Below are 27,557 nucleotides of genomic sequence, written 5' to 3' on the forward strand. Positions count from 1 at the left end.
GCATTGCTTTAAAGGTTGCAGAAGCGGAAGGTCCAATTGTCAGTTCTCAGACCATACACCACACACTGAAACACGACGGTTTGCATGGACATTATCCCAGAAGTTTTTTTTTTTTAAGTTGGACTCCCACAAACAGTTTGCTGAAGACAACCTGTCCAAGAAATGTGGCGATGCCAGGTGAAGAGTACCAAAAAAATGCATACACTAACAGTATACATACACAAACAGTCTTACATACACTAACAGTACAGTCAAGCATGGTGTAGATAGCACCACTATCATTGAGGGAAACATGGATTCCAAGATGTACTATGACATTCTTTAGCAGAACATGATTCCCTTCCATTCAGAAACTGCAGATTTCCAACATAACAACCACAACGATGACAACTGCCTTGCTGAGGAAGCTGAAGTTGAAGGTGATGGAGTAGCGAAGTATGTCTTCAGACCTGAACCCTATTGAGAACCTGTGGGGCATCCTCAAGCAAAAGGTGGAGAATCACCATATGTCCAACATTTAGCAGCTCCGTGAGGTCATTATGGAGGAGCGGAAGAGAATCCCAGCAACAACCTGTGCAGCTCTGGTGAATTCTATGCCCGGAGGATTGAGGCAATGCTGGATAACAAAGTGCTCACACAAAATATTGACACTTTGAAAACAGTTTTGACGTGTTCACTGAGGGTGTACTCACTTTTGTTGCCAGTTATTTTGACAATAATTGGCTCTATGTTGAGTTATTTTCAGGGGACAGTAAATCTGTACTGCTATACAAACTGTACATTTTGCACATATTGTCCCCTAAGAAGATATGCTAATACGGTTGCTAAATTGTGAGTGGTGCACTCACTTTTGTGAGATACTATATATATATATATATATATATATATATATATATATATATATATATATATATATATATGTGCATCAATGAGCCATGACCCTGTCGCTGGTTCACTACTGTTCCTTCCTCAGACCACTTTTTGAAGGATACTGGGCATTGCAGACCAGTAACATCCCAAAAAAATCTGTAGTTGTGGAGACGCTCTCTGACACGGTCTAGCCATCACAATTTGGCCCTTTTAAAACTCTCAAATCCTTACACTTGCCCATTTTTTCTGCTTTCTACCCACAACATTTAATAAAATATAATATATCCTACCCACTAACAGGTGCCATGATTTAGAGATAATAAGTGTTATTCATTAATCACTACACTGGTCAAAATGTCCTAATGTTATGCCTGGTTGGCGTGTATATATATATATATATATATATATATATATATATATATATATATATATATATATATATATATATATATATATACACATTACATTTCTAAAATATCCTGTATGGCAAAACACATTAAACAAAAAAAAACACAAACTATTTAAGAATAAACACTAGATTGTTAATTTTATTTCAATCCATAGTTTGTCCATAGTTTTCTAGGAGAATGTTAACAATAAACACATCTGGCATGCAGTGAGGATAGAGCAGGATTTGTATGGAGATATAACTAGTTATGAAGAAGTTAACAGTCATGCACACAGTCAACATTTGCCTTCTTTTAACACCATTATAAAACTACTATACATAATGTGTAAATAAGAGCAGTTAATCCATTATCGAGTATTCAAATATTACATCAATGTGTACATATTTCTTTTATAAATACATGTTTGCTTGGCTACATATTTTGGAATTGTTCTTTCAGAATTTTAAAGATGAGCTCACCATTTCCTTTTCTTTTTTATCCACTTCAAAAATAGGATTATTTCAGTAGCACAGGCTTTGAATACACTTTAAAAAAAAACATTATTTGTGTCATTGGCTTATTGTGTCATTAGTTTATTGCCTTAAAAATTCAAAAGAGGTGATTCACCGATGATGAATAAAATCAGCAGGGTTTCCTTTTTCAAATAACTGGCAGCCGTTAGGAAAGATCTGATTAGCTACTGGACTAGAATCAGCAAAGTGAGAAAATCCATTCAGTTTTTTGGCTCCATTTATAATGTTTATGTGGCATACATTAATACAACCATATGTTTATAAAAACTGCCAAGATATCAGATTCACCAATTAAATTTTAAACCAATGATTACATATGATTAGAGTTTGCCTAGATGACTAAGAAGCACCTCAAACTGGAAAAGAAAACAAGAACAAGGAGGACTCAGGAACTACTTCATTCATGCACACATTCTATTCCTCATTACTCCCGATTTCATTAACCCCTCTTTTCTCAGTGTCCTCTACATGATCATCCTCAGCATTTTTGCTCTCCTTCTCCTCTTCCTCGATGTCCATGTCTAGTTCTTCAAAGGATGAACCACTTCCTACAGACTCACTGGAGCCCTTGGCCCCCTGGTCTCCTTCCTCTGTCTGAGAATCTCTCTCATCCAAAGGTGGAGTCTGCTGGCACAGCACAGGCGTGGAGCTCTCTCCCATCTCACTGCTTTCGGCGTCTGCTTCCATTACTGCTACACCACTCTCAGATGTGCAGCCTTCACCTGGAACAAGATCAATAGAGTTTGTTAGATTTAGGACAGGCAGCCAACAAATAATTGGCAGTGTGGCTTAAGGTTGTGTATGGGGTGTTAGAGAATTTATAAGGGTCAGACATTTTATGGGCTACCGAGGGAGCATTGCAAAAACATCCATTACACAACATCACACCTTATTACTGGAAAATTGGATTGGCTATAGGTGCAGTTGTGAATCTTTTGGGGCTTTTAAGGGCCACAAGTTTCACATTTGCAGACTTACAGTCTAATAATGATGGTGTAATTGGAGAAAATGTTGTTTGTTAACTGAGCCCAGGCAGGTGAGACCTGTAATTGCTAAGCAATGTAATAATTGAGCTGGAACACACTTCTAAGAGAATTTCGTGCCAAATATTGGAATATTCCAGGGCAGTTTCAACTGTTACAAACTAAAGGTGCCAGTAGGACAGACAGGAATTGTGTTAAACACCTGTGCTTCACCTAGAGAATTTTTTCCTGACACCAGGAGAACAGAAGGTATTTAAAATGCTTTGTAATCAGCCAATTATCGCATCCCAGTCTACCGCTACTCCTGGCTGGTTTATTGAGTGCTCTGCTTTTCTGGCTCACAAACTGCCAGCGCAGGCTGTCAGCTTCAGCTGTTTCTCATTAGCCAAATGTATAGAAGCTCTGTAAGAGTAAATTATTGCAAAGAGTTGGTATTCAGAGTCATTTTGGTTTGTCTTTAATATTATTGACACTGGTTTCTCTGTGTCTATCTATCCTCTTAAAAGTCATGATTTTGTTCAAATAGTTTACGAATAAAAGGTTGACTAGAGATATTCAATCTCGGGTTTCCACCACCCCACACATTTCATATTATTACAGATTTCTTTAGTGAAATCAATTAGAGCATTTACTTTGTTCAAGTTAAAAATATTTTTAAAACAACCTGTTATTTCAGCTTTAATTTACATCAGAATTCCAATGGATCAAAGTTTGGTAGTTTGAAAGATTCCAAAATGGATATAATGACTTCTGATTTGCCATTTGTCATAAAGAAAAAAAAATGCACCTTTCAGAAAAGTTCAAATGAACACCCAGATCTTCAGGGACTAATGGGGGCATGATTCTGAGTCACCAGCTCTTTTTAGCTTTCCTAATCATTGCAGCTCGTTAATATGCAACTCTGATTCTCATGATCAGTTTCAGAACTGGACAGTTTCTGACCTGCCTGAGATTCATCAGGTAGTCCTTCATGGCCCAGTCTGACAAGCTGTGGCACAAGGAGGGATCCACTACTATACCCAGACAGAAGTTAACATGTGATCACCAGCATTTCAGAGGAGTGTCCTTTGCTCAGATGTAATAAAATTGTTTGACAGTAAGTATAAAAGGTTTGTTAATTCAAATAAATCAGCTTTTGGAACAGTAAATAAAAGCAGAAATAAATTAATTGCTTAGCACTTATTTATTATACCTATTAGCTAGATTATGATGTTTTATGGAAGTAAAGGAATAAGGGAAGTAATTAAGATGGTGGACTTCTGAATGAAGGTAGTAAGTTTAAATCCCAGCATCACAAAGCTGGCACTGCTGGACCCTTAAGAAAGCCTTTTAAACCTTCAAATGCTGATAGTTGTATAATTGAGATTCATGTATGTTGCTTGGAATAAAGGCTTTTGCCTATTTGACTTAATTAAGGACATTTATGCTAATAAGTAATGTATAAAGTTTTGAAAAACTGTGTTTGATTTTCCTTAAGTAATATTTGCCTTTAACTTTGTGTGTGTTTAAGAAGAATCCATCTTTTCTCTGACAGAAATCAGTGGTTTTGGCCTCTTGCCTCTTCCTGTCATTATTACTTTACAGGTAGAGGACTGATCCCTCACCCGCACTCATCGTGCTGCTCTCAGCAAATCAGTCATGGCATGTGAATTAAGCCAAAGCTCTATCCTCATTGTGCATAAAGAAGGGGGAGAGAAAATAGGCACATCCATGGTGAGACCTTTTCAAAACTGATTAAGAAAAGTGTCTCAGCACATCTTCCTTCCTTCTATATGAGCTTAAATGTCATTCACATACAGTGAATAGTCACAGAGAGAGCCGAATGCATGCCCTTTATATGGCAGTAATAAACCTCTGGTAATAGCAAGAGGTGATGAAAAGCAAAGATCAAGAAATGGAAAGAAGACACATTTCTTTTTGTTTTAATATCATTCTGAGTTTGTTAGACATCTTCAGAGCTCATTAACCCTGGGGTCAAAATGAGCTTGTTTTAATTTTTAACCAAAGTAATACTAAAAAATATTTTATTGGATATTAAATTTTATGTTCCTGGCAAATTTTCTCTGAAAAAGTTTTGACAGTTGTTGGTGCTTCAAAGTTGCTTTTAACCAGATTTAAAAAAGTGATTTAATAAATACCAACTGCTTTTTACAAACAAAAAAGAAAGAAATAGTGAATTCACACTATGTTGCAAACCCCCATGTCTTTTTCACACTCATACCTGGTCATATAATTACCTTCCAGTAGGTCAAGTTGTTGTCTATGTCTTTATAGTTATCCAATCACATAGAAAATGGACAGTTCAAATATAATATTCTTTCTATTTCTGTAAACAGTACATTAAGTAATAGCAGTGACCAGAACACCAGAAACATGTCCTCTAATTTTACCCTAGATTTCTATTAAAAAGCCATGTCCCAGACCAAGTTTGTAAGGAACATTTTAATCATGAGACCGAATTAGATTGGGTTGCTCTGCTCTTGCGAGTTGCCTGCACATGTCACTCCTGGTCCTCTTGAGGGCCCAAGTACAGCAGACAGCTTTGTTCACAGCTTGGCCAACAGCTTTAAAATATCATTGTCACATCTGAAAAAGGTCACCAGGGACTAGGGTGTGATTCCAAAAGAGTGCTACCATGTCACCAGCTCTCTTTAACTTGCCTAATCATTTCAGCTCATGTTAATAAGCCATGCTCATTCTCATTATCGGTTTCAGCACTGGACAGCTCCTGACCTGCCTGAGATTCAGCAAAATGTGTTCTGAGGGAAAGACGTCAGGGACTGTGTAAGCTAACAAAGGTCTCACTATTCGTCTGAAATCAATTAAATAAAATGTAATAATACTTAAAAAAAAATAATAATAATTTTGACTCATAGAACAATGAAAAGTTAAGATACTAAGGTCTTGAGATAGGTCTCTGCTGGAAGTATCTGGGGCATACTTGACCATCAGGACATGCTTTTTTACAAAACTGTTGGAGCTCATTCAATTTGCAAGTGGACTCTCAGGGGACTGAGCTCCTCAAGTCCTTCCACAGGCTTTTATTCAGATTAAGGTCAGGGCTCTCACAGGGCTCTCACAGGATGCTCAGCTTTTTGTTCTGTAAATGTCTTTGCTCTAGCAATGCCAGATATGCTGAAAAGTAAACCTTTTGCTTCAGGTTTTAGCAGGTTTTTCTAGTGTATTTTTTTTAAGAATATGTGTTATGCATCATCTCTCATTTCTGTGAATCTGCACCAAAGAAAGGAATAAAAAAAATACAGTTTTCTATGCATTCTAGCTAAAATTGCCATCCCATTAACTGGATAATGTGGTGAGTTTACACATTCCTAAATAAAATGTAGTTAAGGCAGCGGTTCGCGAGTGGAGGGCGGAGCTGGACTGGAACGGAGCACACTGATTAGTCTCATCAGCTACAGGTGTAGATCTTACCGCTCGTTCCATTTAGCTCCACTCTCAATTAATTAACCGCACAGTAATCTTCTTTCCCCATCCATTTTGCAAGTTATTTTATCAAGATATGAAATTTTGTAACACTGAATTTATTTAAAAATGAATTAGGATTTCTTAAAATTACATCTCTGCTTGAAAAACTTTCCTATAAGTGCTAAATCCTGTACAGAGCTTCTGAAAAACCATTAAGCCTACAATTGATTTTTAATTAAAGAAACTACATACAAAAAGACTAACCATAATAACTTACATTTAACAGAGTTAAAGCTAGTTATTATGATTTATTTAGAAGACGATAACAATCAATTAATAATTACTTGCTGAGTATGCATGTTTATCCTAACGAAATGATGTCTATGTGGTCTGTGTTTACTTATGGGTTTGCAATATAAAATAGCAACAATAGGGGCATAAAAACATTTGATTTAACCAAAATGACAGTTACAAAGTCAGCAAGGTGCCAAGAATGCCAGATTTGGCAGGAACTGACAGGAAATCTCTATTTATATGTCAACATGTATCATGTTCAGATATTTCAAATGATATCATGTCACAGCATTAGACGTGAAAGAAGCCTGAGTACACAGCGACCAAGCTGGCCAGAAGTATGTGGGCACCTGACCAACATACATACTGTATCAGGGTCCAAGATGTTGCCAGGTTTGTCACTAAGATGACAAAATAAGGCACATAACTGGATTCCTAAGGGTGACATGGATGTATTAGACCAGCCAGTTTAAAATGGGTGTCTTATTTGTGGCTGATTAAGCAAACCCACACAGCCCAATTATAAATCTAGTGAAAATCCTTTAAAAAAAAAAAATGGAGCCCATGGTCAACAGAAAAGTAAGTCTGTAGTAAAAAAGAACAATGGTTATACAAACCAAAGTGTGTAATCCTGACTATTAGTGTAGTGTAGTGGGTTTCTGTCAATAAGGGATTGTTATCCTTCCAAATCTGTAAGAATATTGTAAGAATACATGGTTTCTTGGTCTCTATGGCTACTTATACTACAAATATGTCATGATTGGTTCTTCCAATAGGACAATGATCCCAAACATACATCCAAATGGTTTATGAAGCAGATGGTCCCATTCCAGTCTCCTCACATAAACCTCACTGAAACTCATCAACCTGATATAAACCTGCTGAGGATAAAAATATTAAGAGAGGACAAGACAGGTTATGTGATCAGGAGTCCCAAACTGCTTGTTTAGTATTCATTAATCTCATCAAACATTACAGGAGAAATCTGTTAGGAATGTTGTACATAATACAATGCAATCTTCTGATGACCAAGATTAAAAATCCTGCCTAATTATGCGATTATGTGATGTAATGTAATAGCTGTATAATTACACCTTCAAAACAAACAGATATAATAAAAGGAAATATGCAATGCTTTTATTATTTAAGGTAATTAGGTGTTTATATTTAATATGTACAAGTTTAAATGGAATGGAATCAATATGCACACAATGCCATTAAAATAAATGTAAGTATTATGCACTGACTATGTTACATAACGATGCAATTAGACTTTACTGACAAAACAACTGTGACTTCTATACTGTAGAAGTAAGGATCTCATTATCATCTGTCACTAGCACCAAAACAGATACTCAACTCTAAAATGTTTACGGCATAGTTGAATGCTAACGATGCCTCCAGTCACCTCAGCTCTGTGTGTTGAAAGTGATGAATATGTCCAAAAAATAATGACACAAAGGAGGCTGTTGCCACTGTTCATTCAGAGCTGTTTCCCTTTTATTTATTTTTTTGCAAGTATTTGCGATTGTTCCTTTACTATTAGTGAAAAACTTGCTTGGAGTTTGACACAAGTCAGACACAGATCATGCACAACATTCAGAATGTGAATATTGTTACCAAGCAGGAAGGATGTTTTTTTATTTCAATCCACCATCATGTAAGACAAAGAGTAGTATAAATATTATATATATATATATATATATATATATATATATATATATATATATATATATATATATATATATATATATGAATGAACTGAGTGTATTGATTATTAACAATGTAAACATTGAACATTTATTTACTAGCACAAGCAGATTAGATAATGCTTATTCTGACACAATCTGAGACAATCCAAATATCGAATTATATAATTTTTTTATAATCAATTATTCACAATTTTATAAAGACAATAAAATGCTAATGAATTTGCATACAATATACTAGCAGCTGATATCAGACATAAATAAAGATTAGGGGTGTAACGGTACACATATTCATATTGAAATTTTTCAGTAAAGGGCTTTTGGTTTGGTACAATGCAATCCTTTTAAGGTTAATACATAGTTACATTTGGAGTTACCTTGGAAACGTATTAAGTGGCGAACTGCAATTTTGTTTAGTCTCTGTCTCGCACTTTGAGTGCATTTAATTATTATGATTATTATTATTATTATTATTGAACCTGAAAACATACACAACAATGCTAAGGGTAAATAAAAAAATAAACTAGTGTTTGAGGAGCATCACTGTGGCTTTTCACTCTGTATCAGAAATAAGAATCCATAGCGCTTGTGTTAGCCACTAACCAGGAAGTGGCTAGTGGCTAACACTAGCACTTTGGATTCTTTATCATTTTATGTTCCATTTCAAGAATTTCTCTAAAAAAAGGAGAAAATCCTGACAATTCCACATATCAAAAGGAGTGAATAAATGATGGATAGAAGGGATAAATACAATTGCAAAAGTATGCTAAAATACTACTTTTACTAAATACTACTAATTACTTAAATCATATCTTAGGAACATTCAATATTAAATGTAATACACACACACTTACATACACATCTGTATTACCCAAATGGGGTCTAACAAATGTAAAAATGTTTATTTATATACTTTTTTTTATCAAATTGTGGCAATTTAATTTATTACTAAATTTAATATTAGGGCTGCAATAACTAATCGATAAAATAATAATCGATAATGATCAGTTAGTTATCGATTAGTTGAGCTGTTGATGTTACCAGTGTAGCTTTACGGTAAGATAACACAGTCACTTGAAATGGCGATGAGTACAGGATCAACCGTCAGCAGAAAAAGTGTGCGTTTCTTTGTCATCCAAGCATGTGAGCATTTTGGATTAAACGCAACAAAGAGGACTCCAACCTGGAAGTTATGCAAAGCAGAACTTGTGTGGCATGAAAGTACCACAGTGATGCACAAGCAGATAAAAAGAAAACAGATGAAGGTGAAACATCAGCACAGTGAGCAAAAACTGTATAATCCTCATCATGTGAAAATGGTGTAGTTTAATGGAATGCTATTGTGTAAACTGTTTGTTAACTACAGGACAGTCACACTGAATCTGTTCTGTCAGGACTCGCTCGCCACATAGTGATGGACTCAATTAAACCTAAATATATTTCAATCTAATTAATTAAATCTAAAAGCAGCAAATACCAGCAGCAGTAAACAATTATATTTTTAGTCACTGTTGTGGTTTTCAGTGAATGATTAAGCATTTGTACACCAATACATTTTTTTATTAGTTTTTTATAGCAAATCTGTTTGCTTGCTGTGTTTTTCTGTTCCATTCTCTTTTTATTGCATTTGTCTACTACAACAGTTAACTTCTGTTTTCAAATGTGATTTACTGCAGCTTTATTACGATTAAATGCTTATCAATGTTTGTACATTTTATTTATTTATATATGCATTTATTTAATTATTATACAAAACTAAATGCATTATATTATATATAATTATATTATTTAAACAACGTTGTATTATATTTTATATTGATTTTTTATACGTTTGTTAACCTGCCATCTGCAATTATCATTGAAAACAATACAAATGTTTATTTACACAAATTGCTTCACCTTGCATACTCAAATGCTGTTGTTTTTTTGTTTTTTTTTACAGAAAGAAACAACCCAGCATGAGTGAATTTGTTAAAAGGAGAAATCCCCCATGCACTCCTCAACAAGCAGCCACTAAGCTTTATAATATCTAAATAAAAAAATTATAATTTTTGTATCCGATTAATTGAAAAATAATCATCCGCTTATTTGCAGCCCTAATCAATAGAGTAAAAAAAGTATACTGCATTAATTAGATTAATTCTATTTATTCTTTTTTATAGAAAATTATTAAGCAGGCACTTTATTTAAAGTTGTTTAAAAAATGTAAACTGTTAATGTTCACAAATGTTAATAATAATGTCAAAATTGCGTTACTAAAAAAAGGCAGTGCACTTAGTGCCAGTTCCAATCCCGGATAAATTGGGAGGGTTGCGTTAGGAAGGGCATCCAGCGTAAAACATGTGCCAAATCAAATATGAGGATCACAAATAAGAATTTCATAACGGATCGGTCGAGGCCCGAGTTACCAACGACCACCACAGGTATCGTTAGCCAAAAGGGTACTGGTGGAAATTGGGCTACTGTTGCCCGAAGGAGGGGAAGGAGAGGAGGAAGACGTCTACAGAGACGGCAGGGAAAGAAGAAGTGTAGGAAATGAGGATTAGGGTGGGCACTTTAAATGTTGGTACTATGACTGGTAAAGGGAGAGAGGTAGCTGATATGATGGAGAGGAGAAAGGTAGATATGTTGTGTGTTCAGGAGACCAAGTGGAAAGGGAGTTAGTACAGGAACATTGGAGGTGGGTTTAAACTGTTCTATCATGGTGTGGATGGAAAAAGAAATGGTGTAGGGGTGCTCCTGAAGCAAGAGTGCAGTGTAGGGGAGGTGAAAAGAGTTTCTGATGAACGTGAAGCTGGAAGTTGATGATAAATGTCATCAGCGATTATGCTTCACAAGTGGGTTGTGAGATGGAGGAGAAAGAAAAATTCTGGTGTGAGTTAGATGACATGGTAGATGGTGTACCTAGGAAAGAAAGATAAGTGATTGGGGCAGACTTTAATGGGCATGTAGGTGAAGTGAACAGAGGTGATGCGGAGGTGATGGGTAGGTATGGCTTTAAGGAGAGGAATGTGGAAGGGCAGATGGTGGTAGATTTTGCTAAAAGGATGGAAATGGCAGTGGTGAACACTTATTTTAAGAAGAAGGAGGATCATAGGGTGACGTATAAGAGTGGAGGAAGATGCACACAGGTGGACTATGTTCTATGTAGGAGATGCAACCAGAAGGAGATTGGAGACTGTAAGGTGTTGGCAGTGGACAGTGTAGCTAGACAGCATCGGGTGGTGGTCTGTAGGATGGTTTTGGAGGTGAAAGTGGAGGAAAGTAAAGACTAAATGAAGAATAAGATGGTGGAAACTGAAGGAGGAAGACTGTAGGGTGGGGTTTAGGGAAGAGTTCAGACAGGGGCTCGGTGGTGGTGAAGAGGTGCTGGAGGATTGGGAAACTACTGCAGAAGTGATAATGGAGACAGTTAGAAAGGAACTTGGTGTGACATTTGGAAAGAGAAAAAAAGACAAAGAGACATGGTGGTGGAATGAGGAAGCGCAGGAGAGCATAAGGGGAAAGAGGTTGGCAAAACAGAATTGGGATCAAGAAGATGCTGCAGCAGGTGAAGAGGGATGTGGCGAAAGCCAAGAAAAAGGCATATGAGAAGCTGTATGAGAAGTTGGACACTAAGGAAGGAGGAAAGGATTTCTACCAATTGGGACCGAGCTCGGCTGCAAGTCAGAGCAATAGAGGATGGAGATGGAAATGTGTTGACTAGTGAGGAGAATGTGTTAAGAAGATGGAGGGAGTATTTTGAGCAGATGATGAATGAAGAAAATTAGAGTCAATTTTGGATGATGTGAAGCAGGAACTGGATAGGACTAGTAAGGAGGAAGTGGGAGCAGCGATTAAGAGGATGAAGAGTGGAAAGTGGGTTGGACCATATGACATACCAGTAGAAGCATGGGTATGTTTACGAGAGATGGCAGTGGAGTTTTTAATCAGGTTGTTTAACAGGATTCTGGAAGATGAGAGGATGCCTGAGGAATGGAGAAGGAGTGTGCTGGTACTGATTTTTAAGAATAGGGAGATGTGCAGACCTGCAGTAACTACAGGGGAATTAAGTTGATCAGTCACACCATGTTATGGGAAAGAGTAGTGGAAGCCAGGCTGAGAGAAGAGGTGACCATCTGTGAGCAACAGTATGGTTTCATGCCAAGGAAGAGCACCACAGACGCATTATTTGCTTTAAAAATGATGATGGAGAAGTATAGACAAGGTCAGAAGGAGTTGCATTGTGTGTTTTTGGATTTAGAGAAAGCGTACGACAGGGTGCTAAGAGTGGAGTTGTGATATTGTATGAGGAAGTCAGGTCTGTCAGAGACGTATGTGAGGGTGGTGCAGGATATGTATGAGGACAGTGTGACAGCAGTGAAGTGTGCAGTAGGAACAACAGAGTGGTTCAGGGTTGAAGCTTTAAGGATCAAGGATCGGCTCTAAACCCTTTCCTGTTTTCAGTGGTGATGGACAGGTTGACGGACGAGGTCAGACAGGAGTCTCCATGGACTATGATGTTTGTGGATGATATTGTGATTTGTGGTGAGAGTAGTGAGCAGGTTGAGAAGAGCCTGGAGAGTTGGAGGTACGCGCTTGAGAGAAGGGGAATGAAAGTCAGTAGGAGTAAGTCAGAGTACATGTGTGTGAATGAGAGGGAGGCCAGTGGAGGGGTGTGGTTGCAGAGAGAAAAGGTGGAGAAGGTGGAGGAGTTCAGGTACATGGGGTCAACAGTGCAAAGTAATGGAGAGTGTGTTAGAGAAGTGAAGAAAAGAGTGCAGGCAGGGTGGAGTGGGTGAAAAAGAGTGGCAGGAGTGATTTGTGATAGAAGAGTATCTGCAAGAGTGAAAGTGAAAGTTTAGAGGACTATGGTGAGACCTGTGATGTTGTATGGTTTAGAGACAGTGGCATTGAGTTAAAGACTCAATGCCAGGTTGAGCTGGAGGTAGCAGAGCTGAAGATGTTGAGATTTTCATTGGGAGTGACGAGGATGAGTTTGAAATGAGAAATGAGTTTATTAGAAGAAAAGCTCATGTAGGGCATGTTAGATACAAGGTGAGGGAGGCGAGATTGAGATGGTTTGGACATGTGCAGAGGGACATGGGGTATGTCGGTAGGAGAATGCTGAGGATGGAGCCACCAGGAATGAGGAAAAGAGGAAGGCCAAGGAGGAGGAAATTTTTAGATGTGGTAAGCGAAGACATGAGGGTAGTTAATTTGAAAGAGGCAGATGTAGAGGACAGAGTCGTATGGATCCGCTGTGGCGACCCCTACCAGAAGCATTCAAAAGAATCAAAGTAAAAAGACGACAAGCAATTTTACCTTTTGCATTTCTTGTACTGAAATTGAACTGAACTATGATTTAAAAACCAAAGTACCTACCGAACCATGAATTTTGTGTACCGTTAGACCCCTAATAGCCATTAGGTGTCTTTAAATCTTTTTTTAAACCTTTTAAGCAAACCTGACTACAGAATATAAATATTTTGTAACAATGTTGTTGATAATGTATAGAAATTATTCATGATTTGTTTTTATACGTGATTGTTTTTGTTATGTAAAGCACCTTGAAAACACAGTTTAAAAGTCACTATATAAAAGATGTATTATTATTATTATTGTTGTTGTTTGTTATTGGTGTTGTTAAAGCGTTAATGGGCAAATCCAACGTTGAAAGTTTTTACAGATGAAATTTCCACAAAGATGAACAAGAGCTGAAGTGCTCGGCAATCTCCTAAATGAAGGAGCTTGATTCACAACCTGCTCTTGTCAGTTCCAGCTATGCGTCGGTGATTGATAAGCATCTAATTAAAAAATACACACGCAAACATCCACACCCACACACACACAGCACAGTTGTTATGGAATGATAAAGTAATGAGATTGCGCCGAGCAAAAAGCTTTGTCTGTGTATGCGAAGTCCCCAGTTTCCATCACTTTCACACTTTTTTTTGCATGATTGCTTTAATTAACTGATGTAAACAAAGACACCATATCCTTGCCTATAAATACTAAAAACTGCACAAGTTCAAGGTTGTTTACTTGTCACAGACAGTATTACCTACATTATGTAACCCAGCAAAATATACTTAACTGCGTAGGGTAATAGTGTAACTATGGTTTAAAAAGTAATTAGTTTAATTTTGGAACGCAGGCATGCACAAGCATATGTATACACACTGACACACAGAAGTGTGACCTGACCCGATCGCCAGCTTTAGACCTGCCCTGGAGTATGAAAAGCCACTGCTTTTTACTGAATCACTGACAGATTTAAAACAGTTAAAAAAAAAAGACCTTGAGAGGTGCAATAGCACTGGGCAGACTTACAGAAATACGATCTGAAAAGGAAACAGCAAGCAAGACTGGACGCATTAAAATCGAGTCCTGTTATGGCCTTTCACTATCAATTTTCTTCTAATACGTGTCTGTACTGTACAAGTTTACATGCTTACTTGCATTTGTGTCTCTTTGCTTCGTCACAATGATATCATTATGTCATATCCGGTCTGTACCTAAACGACATACATGTCTTTCTAAACAACATCAAAATTTGGCACTGAGACATTGGTCCTGTGGCTTTACAGTGTCATACCTGTGTGTGTCTCATCAGCCTCTTTGTCAGTCTCCGTTTTCTCTCCTCCCTCTGTTTGCTTTTCGAGGAGTTCGGGCACAAAAAAGCTCTCCTGGTTCTCTAGTGGGCACATGTAATGGATTAGATCCCCTTTGCAGATCTCAATGTATGGGTATGCAGACAGGCCTCTATCCTGGAGGAGACAAAACCAGAAGAAAAAACAAAAATCAGATCACCATTGTAGAGAGGAACGAGCTTTATTGTCATTCAAGCTATCATAGAAGTAGACAGTAGAACCAAATAGCGTAGTGAAATACATTATATATGGAACGTGACAACACTGGAGTATAACATAATATCTGGGCAACAGGCAGTCCAAAATGGAAAAGCTATAGGCCAATTCAATAAAATAAAATAAATTGACCTTCACCTATGATGTAATAAAAATACACCAGCATTATACGTAGCATACAGCATTGTGTACTTAAAAAAACAAAACAAAAGAATACTATATAGTCTGCAGAATACATTCCACACCAGGCTACTAGCACTTAATTATTTCGAGAGCCCTGTGTTTGAGTTCATTAATATTCCCCCACAGTTTACTGATCAAATCTACTGACCTTATGACAGCTCCACAACTTTTTCCACCAACTCCACATACTTTACACCAATTAGGCTGCTTTAACAAGACCACAAATAAGCACAATAGCACGATTCTGAGAAAGCAATTCTGCACAAGCCAAACGATTTTAATAGGCATAAGTGTGAGACTTTCTGAAGATCTCATGACTATTACATCCAAATGCTCATGTCAGGACATGATGTCCTGAAAATGTCACTTTTAAACCTGTGAGCTATAATTCTATTTGTAATACCAATTTATAATAAAAGTCACACATGTAAAGGAATGTTACTGCATGTGTTATATTTATTCACATTTTTCTGAATAACAATTCAAATAATCCTAAAATGTTTCCCTAATTGCTGATTATGATATAAAGGCATATTCAGATCCACAAAGAGGACAAATCCTCCATACATCATCGGAGTCGCTGTGAAAATGGATGAACAGGCTGGAAAATCTGGAGGTGATACAACTTCAGTTACATGACTATCAGTCAGGAAATAGGTTATAAAAGGGAGAAAAAAAAAAGGACTCAACTGACTGACACATTGTCAGAGTCTGGTAAAATCATGTGGGCAATGAAAGGATGGTGGAGGAATAAAAAAGAAAAAAGAAAGGGAAAAAAGGCAGCTCCAGAAGATGAGAGTTCAGATGAAGAAAAGAGTCAGGTATTAGAAGATGGAGAGATGGACAGTAAACAGTGCAGGGGGGAGGAAAAAAGAAAACAGAGAAGGAACACTTTTCTTGCAGGGTGTTATACATAGCTCTCCATCTCCACATCTCGCACCCGTTTATAGCTGATTGATGGCTTTTAATCTAATCTTGTGTGAAAGAGCTATGTACTGAGCAGCATGAGCCGCCTGCTACAGGTAAAGTGTGCGGCCCCTGGGGGCCTGCATGTAAATGAGAGTGCATCTTCTCCAAGCAGGAGAGATAATGAGTGGGGGGTGGGAAAAAGTGCAGAGGAGTAGACAAAGACAATATATTGCACGCTCACACCTCAACAGGAAAAGGTGTCAAAAAAACATCAGCCTGAGAGCGAGGAGAGAACGAGGAAGGGAGGAGAATAGTAAACATCGCTCCGTTTCTGTCTTGATGCTTTCAGGCTTATACAGTGACATGAATAGAGATCATGTTGATCTAAATTCTAATGAAAATGTGATGAAAAGCTTGAAATCAGCATTCCTCAGCTTAATCCGAGTTAATCAGGACTTTCTGCACACAATTGTGGCAGCATTATTTATACTAGCATCGATGAAATCTTTGGATTTGCATTCATACAGGTTAATCCAAGTTAATCACGTCTTCTTGCACATCCTTTATATTAATGTGTTTCACATAGGATTGAAAATCCATGTTGAGTTTCTATGCAATAACACGGAGAACCAGCAAAGCTTGGTTCCAGGTTGTGAAACTGCCTTTAGATCCTAATTTATTATTGTGTACCTTGCAGTTGAACAAACAGTGCCATTTTTTTCCAAGGCACACATTTGTTTAGTATTCAGTAGGAAGGAAAAAATACTTCAGAATTCATAGATCTCATATGAAAATCTTGCTGTAAATAAGTGTAATAAATAAAATGACCAAGAATTAAAATGAGGGCTGGAATGATCACATTTCTAATGATCTTATTTCAAGCCGCACAACATACAACCTCCTTGTCTCCATTTGCGTCAGATTACTAACGCATCACTGAAGCACCGCAAGCAATATCTCACCATCTCAAGATTAATTAACCTAAAGACCTTCAATATAATTCTAAAAGATAGACATCTATTCACACAGAATGGTAATGCAATTAGTATTAACATGAGTATTTTACTAAAAGATACACTCTAGTGCAAACTTGTGTCTGGTTGTAGCACATAAACATTGGTTAAATGTGTTTTATTATATATTTTTTAGCATGAATGTGTCTTCAATTATTGCCAATAATCTATTTCAGACCTGGGCATTTTATGTGAGTTTGTGGTAAAGATGTAACAGCGACGCCTATTAATTTGTGATACAAAATAATGCCTTTTATTTTGAAGGCCACTATTGTTTTCCTTTATTAACGTCATCAGTGCGCTTATGGAAGTCAGCGATTGTGTTGGACAGCTTCCAAGAAATTAGCTCTTAGCCCTCAAATATGTCAACTAACGTTACAAAAATAAAAATTGGGGCAGAATGTAGAGATATCCAGACCCAGATCCACATCCTCTCTCAGTGATGATCATTTGTGTGAGGTCCTGATTTCAGTGCACTTGTTCAAGCCCAAAACAGGACTTCTCTCACTGCTCACTAAAAGAACCGAGGTAAACCAAACAAAAAAACACTGGGTGCAGTTATTTCTTTTTTTTGCATAAATGAATGTGATGTTGAATGTGAAAACTAGTTAATAAAGTTAAGATGCTATTTTAAAAAGGCAATAAAAAAAGGCAATTTTTTATTGTTTTTTTATAAATGTTCCTTTATTAGTGCAATAATTCTGAGCACTGCACATGTTTGATGTACGGTTTGATTGACTGTGTGACATAGTTGGTTTACTGTTCTTTATCAATGTGAGGTGGTTCTGCAATTTCACGTTAAGTTTTAATGCTAGTTTTTTGGCAAAAGTTGAAATTTTCTAAACTGTTTTTGAGATTATTTTATATATATTCTATTTTCCACATTTTCTCATTGTTTAATTTACTGTTTTTTATAGTGGGATATCATATATATTGGAACTTACTTAAGAATATTATAAGCAATAAGTATATATTAAATATATTATATATATTCTGGTCCTTTAAAACCATTCTAATTTCTTATGTGGCCCTTTTGGAAAAATGATTGCTCACCCCTGGTCTATTCTCTTCATTTCATAGCTTTTCTCTTAGTTGCGCTGCTTCCAGTAGTGTATTTTTATGTTATGTTTATTTTACATTTTATCACATTTCAGCAATTATGTGTTGCCAAGGTCAAAGAAATCTGCCTTGAGGCATTCAAAATCAGAACTGCGGCCACCTGTAGCTTCAAATACATGACAATGAAACTGTTGCTTTTAACAATCGGATTCCGAGTTGGTGACACCGGGGTCACCTAGCAGGCATACACTAACGCTGGTATTTGCACGTCCTTTGATTTTGTCAGAGCTTGCGAACCGCATCTGTAACAAACTGCACAAGATCAATTATATTTATGTAGATTTAATAGCTCTTTCATTCCACGATGGCTGAGAGAAAAGAAGAATTTTATTTGGTTGCATGTACACTAACAAGCACCATTTCAAGATGGACTTTTCAAGAAAAGCTGGAAAGTTTCCAGTTGTTTCCAGAACTATTGAAAACAGTTCAAAACAGTTGTTAAGCTTTTTAAAGAACCATTTATGCTTTTGCTTTTTATTTCCCAAAGGATTTGCATTAAAACACACAATTTGCCTTCATTTCAAATCCCCAGGAAAACCTTTTCCAAAGATCAAAAAACAATACATAAAACAATACATTAAAGGCAGGTATGAGAATATTGTAAAGGTTGATGTTACTTGCTTTAGTTTTACAAATCATTTTACGGAATTTTGTCATGTATTGTAGTATAATGTGCAAGTTATATATATAAAAAAATAACAACAAAAATTTTAACCAAGAACAATAAACATGAACAGTGGACAATGTAAGACAAAAACATATACAGACTACAAACAACAATTTCAACATAGGCGTGAGAGATAACTGAAATGTGGCATACTGGGGCTTATAGATATTGTAGTTCTACACCCATATTGTAGTTCTACACCCATTGGTGCAACCATGACATCTTTTCACATGGATAAATTTGACTATAAAAGGCAGAAGTACAATTAAAGGTCAAAGCCTTTAACCTTTGTAGTTAAAATAATAAAGTGAAAAACAGTGGAAAAGGTTATAATATGTCAGTGATAAATAGAATAATATCCACTGCATTTATTATGCATTTGCAAAACAACCAAAAAAACGAATCTCAAAAAAGAACCTTTCTGTGAGCATGTGTGTTACGTAGAACCCTTGGGTATACGTTACTGTAGTCCAAATAATTAGTGTCGCTGTATTTGACAAAGTTTATAACTAAAGTTATGCGCACTCCTGACGTAACCTTAATCTTAAAGATTTTATCATTTAAATCTAGATGCTATATCTATCCCTGATCCGCTAAGTGTATTGATGCTTGTCCAATTTAAAAGAGTCTTTTAATTTACAACTATGCTTAATCCTGAATAATTGGCCTATACACAGACTACTCAATATGCAGTATATAAACTCACTGATGCTGTGAATGCCGCAAATTATTCTGATTGACAGGAGGAAAAGGAATGCTTTTCACTTTTCACTACAAGTCGAACGACGCTCCTCTAGACTCCCAGTCGGGGATTAACTCTGCATGGCCGGCATTAAAACTGATTATAGAATCGCATCGTTGTTGCTTTCATTCCTTTTTTTTAAATACACAAGAATAAACTTCAGTAAACTTTGCATATAAGTAAAAAAAAAACTTGCAGTTGACCTGATCCTTATCTTGAAAATGTATGTGTTAATTGTTACCCATACATGCAGTGGTTGCAATTCAAATGATTATTGCTCAGAAAAAGGAAATAAACAAAGATATGCTTGATTAACCATGTCTGTGTAATTGGACCTGTGCTTCTGGCATGAGCGATTTTAATTACACCGAGAGAATTCTTAATTTTCCTCATTGTCCCTCTCATTAGAAGAGCCTCATCCTTCTGTCATGGCTGCAGGCCATACGTTAGCTAAGCCAAAGAGCATGACTCCACTTAGGCAGCATTGGGAGTGCAATCAGGCTGTAATGAAACAGAGCCACGGGGTGGAGAGCAGGCAGAAGAAGCTCGCTGCGCTCTTCACATTACCGAGCAGCCAGCATGACATCCTGCACTCTCATCAGCACTGTTTACTATCGCTATTGGACAACTGGAATTGTGGTCAGGGCAGAGGTATTAAAGTTACTGCAAGTTTTATGCTTTAGCTATGATTATTTAAAGGATAAATGGAAAATAAATAGGTAAAGATAAAGGAGGAAAAACAGCTTCCACAATCTCCCAGACTTTATTTATCGGCCCTTCCCTTCAAACATACGCACCCATGCTGCTTAGCAAAAAGAAAAAAAGAAAGCGACAGGAAGAGATACAGGGAAAAACAGCAAGCACTAACACACTTGAAAAATAAAAATGTGTTCATGTTATCATCGATATTGCTCGTCTGAAGTAAAGAACTCTATAAGGTAGCATGTTAATTAGTTGAGTTGCTTCTAGCTAGCAAATGAAGGACTGTCGAAAATTTATATTATACAATATTATAGTGTAAGTGTAGGATTATCTAGCTACCTTGCATGTTAGCACATCAATGGCCTTTTCAGAAGGCCGAGCAACCTGTATACTTACTCACTTATACAATTATCTAATTATCCAATCATGTGGAATCAAAGCAATAAATAAAAACCTGCCAATATGGGCATATATAAAGTAATACATCTAGTGAGCAAAGGTTCTGCAGATGATAACATCTTGTTGATGAGGAAGGTCAAGAAAGACTGGCCTGAATGGTTGGAGCTTTCAAAAAAGCTGCAATAACTCAGATAAACACTCTGTACAATTGTGTTACGCAGAAAAGCATCTCAGAATACATAACATGTTGAACCTTGAGATGGATGGGCTACAACAGCTGAAGACCACATCCGAATTTCACTTCTGTCAGCCAAGAACACAAAACTGAGGCTACAATGGAGCCCGGCTCACCAGAGTTATACAGAAGTAGAGAAAAAAACGTAGCGGGTCTGATGAATTCAAATTTTTGCTAAGACTTACAGATAACAGGGTCAGAGTTTAGCACCAACAGCATGAATCCATGAATCCAACATGCCTTGTTTTAACAATGTAGGCTGGTGGAGGTGGTGTAATGATGTGGGGAATGTTTTCATGCCACGTTTTAGGTCTGTTCAAACTAATCAATTATCGCTTGACTATGAATGAATGATGTGAGTGTTTCTGCTGATCATGTGCATCCGATCATAGCCTCAATTTACCATCGTCGAATGGCTAACTTCCAGCCTGAAAATGCACACTGTCACAAAGCAAAAATAGTCTCCTACGGGTTTCCTGAACATGACAATAGGTTCAGTGTTCTTTGGTGGCCTTTCCGGTTACTTTGGTTTGAATCCAGAAAAACACTTTTGAAATGTAGTACAATGGAAAATTCACAGCAGGATAGTGCATCTCAAAAAGCTGCAGGAATTCTGTGATGCAATCATTTCAACATGGACCAGAGTCTCAAAGGCATGTTACCAATTTCTTGTGAAATGCATGCTATGAAGAATTTTGAAAGCAGTGGGTCTGCACAGTATTAGTATAATGTTTTTGATATTTGCCTTTAACTAGGGAATACCTTTAAATGTGTTTATGCATTGAATTAGTTTGTTCAGTGGCTATAAATCTGCTACTAGACGTGTTCTTTATAGCATTAGATTTTAAATAAAGTGCGTTATGTGGCTAGAATAGTTTGCTTGGACCAAATAGTTGCAAATAAAGAAGAGTGGAAAAAAAAATCAGTATAGCTGAAAATAAAGCATGTTCAGAAACAATATCTTCATATAATTGTTTGCATTTTCCACAGGTTTTTGCTGCTATTTGCTGTTGAGTTTTATGTTTTAGGATATTTATCAAGGTACTATTTTTGTAGGAGGAAGGTATCTAAGCACAGGGCACAGTCCGCTTTGCTTTTATTTTTAATAATAAAAAATGTCAAGATCGCTGTCCTTTTGTGTCATCTGTTCATTAAGGTGATATTGTACACTACACTTCGGTCATGAAATATTATATAGTATGAGGTTTTTCTCTCAAATGGTTTTGATATGGGGATTCCATATGAGTAGGAATAAATGAAAATAGTATGAGGGAATATCAGTGTGTTGAAATAAATAATAATAATTTATAATTATAATAATTATTATTTTATTTATTAATTATATATATATATATATATATATATATATATATATATATATATATATACTGTATATATATTATTCTCTTATTAAAAAATATTCACTGATATTTTTATATTCTACTCATTTCTTGCAGTTGCCTACCTCTGTATATTTCCCACACAAAATGATTCAAAAACATACACACTATGCTCTACTGTTTAACACATTCAGGCTAAATTAGATTTTTCTTTTCTTTTCCTTTGAGACTTGAACCTGAGGCAATCACAGGAACAGGAGTTCTTCTCCTCGAATACATTTTGTTGATTGCTGTCAGAATTTAAAGAAAGTCAAGTGCCCCAGCTACTTAACCCGATTTCAATTAAAAAATCTCATAGTGCAACTTCAGTAAATATAAAAATTATTTGTTGTTCCCATAATGAAATGTCAAACTTTAGGATTTTAAAAAAACAAGAGCGAGTGAAAGAAAGTGTGAAAAATAAAAGAAAGGAAGTGTGCAGACTGTTACCAAACCCAACTCCAGTGGTGTGAAAAGCTGGTAATTACTATCTCAGAGTTTGCTGTGTATTACCTCTCACTTAGACCTGATAGTGTGAGTGTATTGTTGCTAAAACAGATTTGGGAGAAGAGATAAACAAACAAATCAGCCGACATATTAAAAACACATTTTAAAAGTGGCATCTCTTTCTTTCACCATCTGCAAATCTTCCAAAGCTAAAAGCCTAAATAAAACTCCCACCATTATTCTGATGCCTCTACTAAACATGACATGATACACCAGCCAATTTAATAAACTTTATTTATATAGGATATTTACAATCGACATCGGCACCAAGCAGCTTTAAAAAAAATCTGGATGTAGATCTGGATGTTAAATCCATAATGAGCAAGTCAGAGATGACGGTGCCAAGAAAGAGCTTCCTAAGATAGTGGCATGGTGCGAATATAAATCATGACAATAGACAGATGTGGAAGAGTAAAGGTGAACTACCAAGTGAGTTTATTGTTATATATTATATACTAGATTATAAACAGTATTATTATAGTTATTACTGTTATTTCTGACTGTAATTTCTGTTACTGACTGTATATGTATCTTCTATGCTTTGGCAATACGAATGGTCATATTTGTCATACCAATAAAGCAACCTTTGAATCTTGAATCTAGAACATTCAATGTTTCATTGATAGGTTTCCTAGAAAATGCAATTTGGATGCAAATTTGGAATCCAACTAGAAATGTTCTAAAAAAAAATTCTACGATTTATTTTTAGGATGTATGAGCGCAGTTAAAAATGATATACATGACAGAAGGCAGACAATCACGTGAACACAAACTCATACTCTGAAAGCATTGACGATACATGACGCCAAAGAAGTCAATAGCAGCAGATGCCTTCACAAAATACAAAATGATGCTATCAGATCTCGGGGAAACGACGAATCACAAATCAAATTATTAGAAATTGGGGAAGAGGAAAAGGGGGGTAAAAATCCAGGCACAAGAACAGCACGCTAAAGCTGACCACTCTTTATCAATTAGCAAAACGAGGAAGCGTAATTACATTTTTCATTCAAGAATCTGGGAAATGGGTTCTATAGAATCTGGATAATTGCAAACTTTATTAGGAATCAACATGTAGAGAATTTGGCAAAAAAAGGGCTCTGAAAAACAACTCATTTTAAAAAGCTTTCTCCCAAAAGGGAGAATAAGTGAGAAAATGATCCTGAAAGATCCATGAAAGAGAGGAGAAACACAAAAGACATACAGATAAAAAAAAAAGAAATGAGTGAGTAGTAAGAGATTAACATAGTAAGTAGGAAAAGCAAAAAGGGAAAGAGTGATAAGAGGGATTTTGACTGAAAGAAAGAGAGAAAGAAATTGAGAGAGAAAAAAACAGAAGAGAAGACCCCAGGAGACATGTCGTGACTATGTTCTCCCTGGCAGCTGCTCCATGCATGTGTCTGCCCCAAAACAGAAGGAGAGCAGAGTCAGGTAAGTGCCAGTAAGCCCTCAATCCCTGTCTGATCCGCATTTTACATAATCCACATTCATTGCATCTAGTTGATTGTGTAGAAAACAATGAAGTAAGTCTGGCTGTCATACACCATGTGATCACTATATGTGCTACTAGGATCGATTATTTGAAATTTTTACGGACAAAAAACAACACACTAATAATTTCATACTGAACTATAAAATACTTAAAGAGAATTTAATATATCTGTATTTACAATAAATATAAAAGTCATTATCATATCTTCTGATAAAGTGTCAAATAGGACAAATGTTAAGAAAGCAATGAACAGTGTAGCGATTCATCCTTTTGTGCACGGAACAAAACTTGGAAAAGTAAAAAAGATTACCAACCAGTGTAATGAACAAACAAACAAATAAATAATGTAAAAAATACCCACTGCATTAGCGTGTGGCTTGGCACTGCAGACTCCACAATCCTTCTTTTATTTCCTCCCAGAAAGCATCACTATCATAATAATTATGCATGGATTTTAAATATAAGTCCCAGTGTACTGTCACTATAGAAACCACAATGTATTAGAAAAGTGCATTGGTTTAAACCTTGAAGCGGGAAATACTGTCTGATCTGTGCGGTTACAGAAAATTTATCATCACCTTTCGATCAACTAGAACTGAGCAGGACTGAGGAGACAAGTTGCTCAAGTTTAGGAATAGGAATGTTGTCCCATTCTTGTCTAATACAGGCTTCTAGTTGCTCAACTGTCTTAGGTCTTCTTTGTCGCATCTTCCTCTTTATGATGCGCCAAATGTTTTCTATGTTTTCTATGTTTTTCTAGTACCCGGATCTTTCATCTATACAGCCATAATGTTGTAATTAATGCAGTATGTGATCTGGAATTGTCATGTTGAAAAAATGCAAGGTCTTCCCTGAAAGACCTTCTTCTAGAACTTGGATATACCTTTCAGCATTGATGGTGCATTTCCAGATGTGTAAGCTGCCCATGCCACACGCACTCATGCAACCCCATACCATCAGAGATGCAGGCTTCTGAACTGAGCGCTGATAACAACTTGGGTTGTCCTTTTTTTAGTCCGGATGACATGGCATCCCAGTTTTCCAAAAAGAACTTCAAATTTTAATTCGTCTGACCACAGAACAGTTTTCAACTTTGCCACAGTCCATTTTAAATGAGCCTTGGCCCAGATAAAACGGCTGCGCTTCTGGATCATGTTTATATATGGCTTCTTTTTTGACCTATAGAGTTTTAGCCCGTAACGGCGAATGGCACGGTGGCGTGTGTTCACCGACAATGCTTTCTGGAAGTATTCCTGAGCACATGTTGTGATGTCCATTACAGTAGCATTCCTGTATGTGATGCAGTACCGTCTAAGGGCCCGAAGATCACAGGCATCCAGTATGGTTTTCCGGCCTTGACCCTTGACCCCCGGCCTTGACCCGCACAGAGATTGTTCCAGATTCTCTAAATCTTTGGATGATATTATGCACTGTAGATGATAACTTCAATGTCTTTGCATTTCTTCTCTGAAAAACTCATTTCTGATATTGCGCCACTATTTTTCGCTGCAGCTTTGGGGGAATTGGTGATCCTCTGCCCATCTTTACTTCCGAGAGACACTGCCACTCTGAGAGGCTCTTTTTATACCCAATCATCTTGCCAATTGACCTAATAATTTGCAAATTGGTCCTCCAGCTGTTCCTTTTATGAACATTTAACTTTTCCGGCCTCTTATTGCTACCTATCCCAGCTTTTTTGGATTGTGTAGCTGTCATGAAATTCAAAATGAGGCAATATTTGGCATGACATTTTAAAATGTCTCACTTTCAACATCTGATATGTTATCAATATTCTATTGTAAATAAAATATAAATTTATGAGATTTGTAAATTATTGCATTCCTTTTTTATTCACAATTTGTACAGTGTCCCAACCTTTTTGGAATTGGGTTTTTAAAAAGTCGCGAACTATCGAGGTTCCACTGTATATTGGGGAATATGTGGTATATGGTGTTTATTATATATTGTTATTGTAAAGTTAAATTTAAACCTAATGACACTGTAGCATCTTTAGCCAGGAGAGAAAGAAAGCAAAAGAGAGAGAGAGAGAGAGAGAGAGAGAGAGAGAGAGAGAGAGAGAGAGATGGATGGGGGATATCTCTTCAGGAGATCATAGATACTGTCCACTAGACATACAGGTATTTGTAACTAATGTTCACAATGGAATTATTAACACTCAACAATCATTTTCAGCAGCCTTATCACTTTTGCACAAAAAGCAGTTTGGAAAGAAAAATTGCTGGAGAAGATTAATATCTCCAAAGTACTCCGGCAATAGAGCAAAGAAAATGTGTTCAATTTTATTTCAGCAGAAGAGTGAACTCCCGGCTTATTAAGAAAATAAATATTAGCTGTTCACACTGAAGAGTCTGTCTCTCTCTCTCTCTCTCTCTCTCGCTCTCGCTCTCTCTCTCTCCATCCAATATATAAGTGTGATCTCAGTGATCATGACCATGGTATTTCATCTGGAGTCAGAAGGGCTTGAATTCTGGAATTGTAATGCAAAAGTCCATGAATTTTTCACAAAATGGTGTGAAAAACTTATGAAACAACACTATTTTTAGATGGTCAGACTGGTTCAATCTGATGGCTGATATATGGAGACAGAAAAACTGAAAGACAGACAGACAAATAGACAAACAGACAAAGGTGTTGTGTTAAGAATGAGGCTTATGAGGAATTTATTCCTGGAAAGATGCAACCCCAAAAAAACGATCAGAGAAAATCACAGAGTGATGAAATGATTAAGCTTGCGCTGTGACATTTTGAGACAGAGGGGAAAGTCATAAATATAGACTGAATGAACGAGCTAAAAACAGCTGGCACATCTGCTGTCTGAAGGGCGACCACGATGGTGAGCTGCAGCTCACATGGAACATCAACATGAGAGTCAGTAAAAGGAGAGACACAGAGAGAAAGAAAAGGAGAGGAGGGAGAAAAAAAGAGACCTAAGAAGAATGAAAGGCAGAGATATGGGAAGAGATGGCAACAAGAGCATCCTTGCCACAAGTGTAAAACTTTTATCCTTCATCCTCAGACGATATCTATTCATCCTCATTTCTGCGCAGCATCTCCGGCAACTGAAAAGTCATCTCTGGCTATTCTTAGCCTGACCATTTCTCACAAGGATCCCCAGGCAAAAACGCAGACACAGGAAT

The 27,557-nt window shown here is 36.7% G+C and overlaps 1 protein-coding gene across 1 annotated transcript in view; it reads right to left on the bottom strand.

Moving 5' to 3' along the window:
- Nucleotides 1-1,390: 1,390 nt before the first annotated feature.
- Nucleotides 1,391-27,557, bottom strand: part of tex264a (testis expressed 264, ER-phagy receptor a) — a 79,486-nt gene continuing 53,319 nt past the window's right edge. The window contains exons 3-4 of the mRNA XM_046855612.1: nucleotides 14,782-14,953; nucleotides 1,391-2,514 (exon numbers count right to left, since the gene is read on the bottom strand). Coding sequence (XP_046711568.1) covers nucleotides 2,207-2,514; nucleotides 14,782-14,953 — 480 coding nt within the window. The 3' untranslated portion in view covers nucleotides 1,391-2,206. The remainder of the gene's footprint in view (nucleotides 2,515-14,781; nucleotides 14,954-27,557) is intronic.

The sequence above is a fragment of the Silurus meridionalis genome, chromosome 1 (assembly GCF_014805685.1).
Source record: "Silurus meridionalis isolate SWU-2019-XX chromosome 1, ASM1480568v1, whole genome shotgun sequence".
Lineage (NCBI taxonomy): Eukaryota > Metazoa > Chordata > Actinopteri > Siluriformes > Siluridae > Silurus > Silurus meridionalis.